This window comes from Emys orbicularis, chromosome 2 (assembly GCF_028017835.1).
Source record: "Emys orbicularis isolate rEmyOrb1 chromosome 2, rEmyOrb1.hap1, whole genome shotgun sequence".
NCBI lineage: Eukaryota > Metazoa > Chordata > Testudines > Emydidae > Emys > Emys orbicularis.
The window spans coordinates 232,940,861-232,945,274 of record NC_088684.1 but is presented as its reverse complement, the minus strand read 5'-3'; the positions used below and the strand labels follow the sequence as shown (position 1 = coordinate 232,945,274).

Below are 4,414 nucleotides of genomic sequence, written 5' to 3'. Positions count from 1 at the left end.
TTTACCCCATAATTTTTGCCAAATAACAGCTCCTCTGCTTCCTTTAAATCGTTTCCCTTCATTTCTGTACCATTGTTTTGAAGAAATCCGCGTCTTTTGTTACATTGTCTCTCCTCTAATGCCTCGAATTCTGCTGCCATTACAGAGCCTCAGTGCAACATAATGGGAAGGGGATACACCAGGGATAAATACCTCTTCATCCCCCCAACGAGAAAAGTTGCCATCGGACACGGTCGCAAATGCACACAAAATTCAGAGCTGTGCTATTTTAAAAGTCAAACCTTTCTGCTAGCCCCCACCCTGCCTCCTTTGTTGCTTCGGTCCATCGTGGTTTGCAGAAAGTCGAGTTTGCATCTCCAGCAATTCAAGCCTTTGAAGCATTTCTGCTGCCTGATGCACATTCTTAGGACATTCCCCAAATAATACGCTATGTGTCTCATCCCCCCCCCCCCCCCACACACACACACTCAAGATTTAGGGGTTACAATGAGTTTCTTAGAGGAATTCTATCTCAGATAGATTTGCAGATATTGATTTTAAATATATCCTGAGAGACGTTTACTGGTCTTTTACTAAACAATTCTGTTCATTTAAGATGCTATGACATCACTCTGTATATACATCATATATAAATATCTAAAAGCCAATCATATATTAACAATTAAATCCCATTGGAACCCTGTAACATGCGTTAAAATACTCGACGAAACTGCCCTCTTACCAAAGCGAAAGTGCTGAAGCAGCGAAAGAAAAGAAGCAGGCCCGAGGTTTTTGCGGCATCCGCAGCTTAGCCAATCTGTTGTTTTAAACGAGCAATAAAAATGAATTATGACTAAACGCCTTCGAACTTAATGGTTTTAGACGGGGATCCCCGGCTCCGGCAAATGCGTAAGAGGATTTTTATTTGTGCATGTGTTCCTGCCATTGATCTCTTTGATGACATTCTCATTCATAGAAAGAGTGTGATTTATGAGTTTAGGAAGAATTGCATCCAACCCCTTCCAGCTATTGCCCACGCATCTCAGCTCCACAACGTGTTGCGGATCAGAGAAACAACACACCTCAAATGAAATGGAAACAAACTACTTGAGACAAATGAATCCATTCACTGTGTTTCAGAAATATTCCGGAATACTCAAAATCAAGGGTCGACGGATATGTGGGCAGCAAAACTACCTGCTAGCATCTGTTGCTTGATTTTAGAAGAGTAAAAAACGCTCTCCTTCTGAACTGGGTGATTCATATCGATAATATTCTGACCAAATTAGCTGGAATTTTTAATGTGTTTCTTTACTGCTGTAACTGAGAAAGTAACACATTTTGGACAGTGGGCAGCTGAACTGGCTCCATTAAAATTTAAACATGTTAACCATTAGCTTCCAGCTTTAATGATCAACCCTTGGCATCGCAAGCCGGTTTAAAAAGAAAGGGATTTTTTTGTTATGGGACCCCCGCAGAAATCTCCGAAAGAATGGCACTAAGACCTTAAGTCCGTCCTAAATGTATTTTTACACATAATAACATTTTTTTTATTTCCTCTCTTTTTTTAGATTTATTTTCTTGGGACCTTTCAGCACATGGGAGCTAATCCAAGGCGTACTTTGTTAGCATTTGTATTTTTAAAGAAGTGTTTCAGAAAACGACTTGCTGGACACCTAAGCGTTGAGTTATAGAAAAATACGATGCTTGAAATGAGCCAGTTTCTATAACAGGCACGTTCCCCATTTACAATAGATTCTATTTTGTCTGTAACCGCAAAGCTGCATATATATGGTGTTTGTCACAGTTTAGAAAATGCAAGACTTGTATTCACACATAGAACAACGTGTTATGTGTACATTAAAAGGAAGAAATCTTTATGTGACCTCTGGGTGTTTTAGTTATATTTGTTTGTGAGAATCATCGGGTATTTTGACTTGACTTATGAGAACCTTTGCAATAAAGAATTTAAATGTGATTTTTTTCTCTCTAATAAATATATTAAATTACCAAAAGGAGAGAGATTGTGACCAGAATGTCTTAATTTTATTTCTGATGTTAAATAAAGGGGGGGGGGGGAGAAATACCCGTTATGGTCTGAGTCTAGAGAGAGAGAAGAAAGTTACTTGTAGCAAACAAGAATTTATTCTACCAAAAATACTTATGACAACGCATCCTAATGTAATACAAAAATAAAAAGAAAGTGAAGATACAATTCTATATGATCACTTTCTTACAGGCCTCATATATTGCTTTCATAGAGGGACCTAGAATGTGGCTAGGTTAAACTGAACACAACTAAAACTTCATAAGAAACAGTAAAAATGGCTCTGGAACACAGTAAAGGGAATTAATAAACAGAAAATACTGACCAGGAAAAGAAAAATAAAAGAAAGTAATTTGAAACAAGCCATAACCCTTGGCGACAGGACGTCTTTAATTTCTCAATAATTCAGATGCTGCAAGTCAATTGTAGTGAGTGTGTCTGTAAAAAAGTCAAAACTGTCAGCAGAAATATCTACAGGACTGTCCAGAGATCCTGGCAAACTGGGTGAAACTGCATCTGAAAGCTGTAGGCAGGAATCTGTGGAGAAAACGTTAAAGTCCTGTAAAGAAGGGACATCTAGGGCCTCAGGACTGTCATTGTTCAGGCCAGCTGCACAGTTCTGGGCCATTGTTGATAGGCAGTTTTGAACAGTGGGTGACTGATGCTGAAAATGTTTCAGATTTTTCTCATTGCTTGTTAAAGGCGAAACTGGGAAACTTTGGGACTCTCCATTGTGTACATTCTGAGCCTGCTGTTGAGATAGTGCATTTTGTTGAAAAGTGTAACCTTCCCTTTCCAAAAGAGCGCCTGAGACATTATTGAGGGTTTGCTCAAAGAGCGATTTCTCCTCCTCCTCCTCTTCTGCTTTCTCGCTGTCCTCTAGATTCTTAAATTTCCCCTCACTGTTTTGGTTCTCCTTACACTGGGTCTGTCTCTTGTGCTTCATCCTTCTGTTCTGGAACCAGACTTTTACTTGTCTCTCAGTCAAATCCAGCAAAGCTGCGATCTCTACCCTCCTTGGTCTACAGAGATACTTGTTGAAATGAAATTCTTTTTCTAGCTCCAAAAGCTGGGTGTTGGTATAAGCCGTCCTCAGCCTCCTAGATCCACCGTTACCACTTTCGGGGATTTCATGAGACTCTGTAAAAACAGATAAATGCACAGTATGAATTTTAGCATCCCAGCACATTCCACCTCAGCGAGGGGAAAGATATATGTGTGTATATATATATATATATATAGCATAAAATATCAACTGCAACAAAATGGCCGCCCTGGGCTGCAGTAAATCCATTGTGTTGCACTCCTGTGCTCCCGATACTGTGGACCCCTTTCCACCTCAATAAAATTATTGCATCTAGCTCCCAAACCTACCAGAGCAAACTTTATATTAGCCATACTACAATTTATAATTAATGCATCAGCTGCTTAGCTGAGCAGGAGCAATCTATCACTCTTCATTACTGTCAAATATCCTAACTCTAAGACAGCAAGACAAGAGGAGGTCAGCTCCAACTCAGATAAATCATCCCACATTAAACAAGTTAGGAAAAGTTTGGGGTTTTAATAACACTGTGGAGCCCACCAGTTTATTTCCTCCTCCTCCTCCAAATCATTTCCAGTGAAGTTGGGAAAGCAACAATCCAAGGAAAAGGGCTAGCTCTAGGGGAAAGTCTTTGAACTGACCTTTGTGGCTTAGGCAGGCTGGTCCAGTGGCTGAGGCTGAGGCCGAAGCAAGCGGGAGGGTAGTTTTCTTGGAGGCTTTTTTCTCTTTCATCCAGGGGTACTCCGGAGGCTGCAGGGCGCCGGCTGGCACCGGGCTGCTGCTGCTGACATTGGGGCTCTGCTTGGGACGGCTGCTGCTGGTGTGGCGAGGGTGGCTGCCTGGGTTCAGGCTGGGGATGGTCTGCTCAAAAGGAGGAGGAATCAGTGTCGAGTGTGAAAGCGTCGAGTTCTTGATTGATGAACTTTGAAATGTATCACCGACAGGGGGAAAAGATGTCAGGCACTCAGCAAGCGATGGCTGACTATTGATAAAACCAATCTCTCGCTCAAATTCGAAATTCATGGCCTTCAACTCGCAGCCCCCTTGGAGAAAAAGTTCCCTCTTATTGAGGGTTTTTGGGGGGGAGGGGGGAAAGGCCCAGGAAAAAGGAGAGAGAGAAGAAAAAAATATATCATAGAAGATCGCTGGTGGGGTGTTTTTTTTCTAATTCACTGATTACAGCCGTATGGGGACCGTGCTACTATTAAACTATTGAATTCATGGAGACAAGGTTGAAATTGGACCGAATTGGCTGTCACATGATTGCCTCTGCCCAATGACAATTTGGGCTTTAATCAAAAGAAGCCACTGTCTGTTTGATTGATCCAAAAAAGTCGGGAAGG

The 4,414-nt window shown here is 41.3% G+C and overlaps 1 protein-coding gene across 1 annotated transcript; it reads right to left on the bottom strand.

Moving 5' to 3' along the window:
* Positions 1 to 2,423: 2,423 nt before the first annotated feature.
* On the bottom strand, positions 2,424 to 4,196 carry HOXA2 (homeobox A2). The gene is made up of 2 exons (XM_065398564.1): positions 3,713 to 4,196; positions 2,424 to 3,166 (listed from the first exon to the last, which is right to left on the bottom strand). The coding sequence occupies exons 1-2, from the start codon at positions 4,092 to 4,094 to the stop codon at positions 2,424 to 2,426; spliced, it is 1,125 nt and encodes a 374-aa protein (XP_065254636.1). The 5' UTR covers positions 4,095 to 4,196.
* Between the last annotated feature and the right edge of the window lie 218 nt (positions 4,197 to 4,414).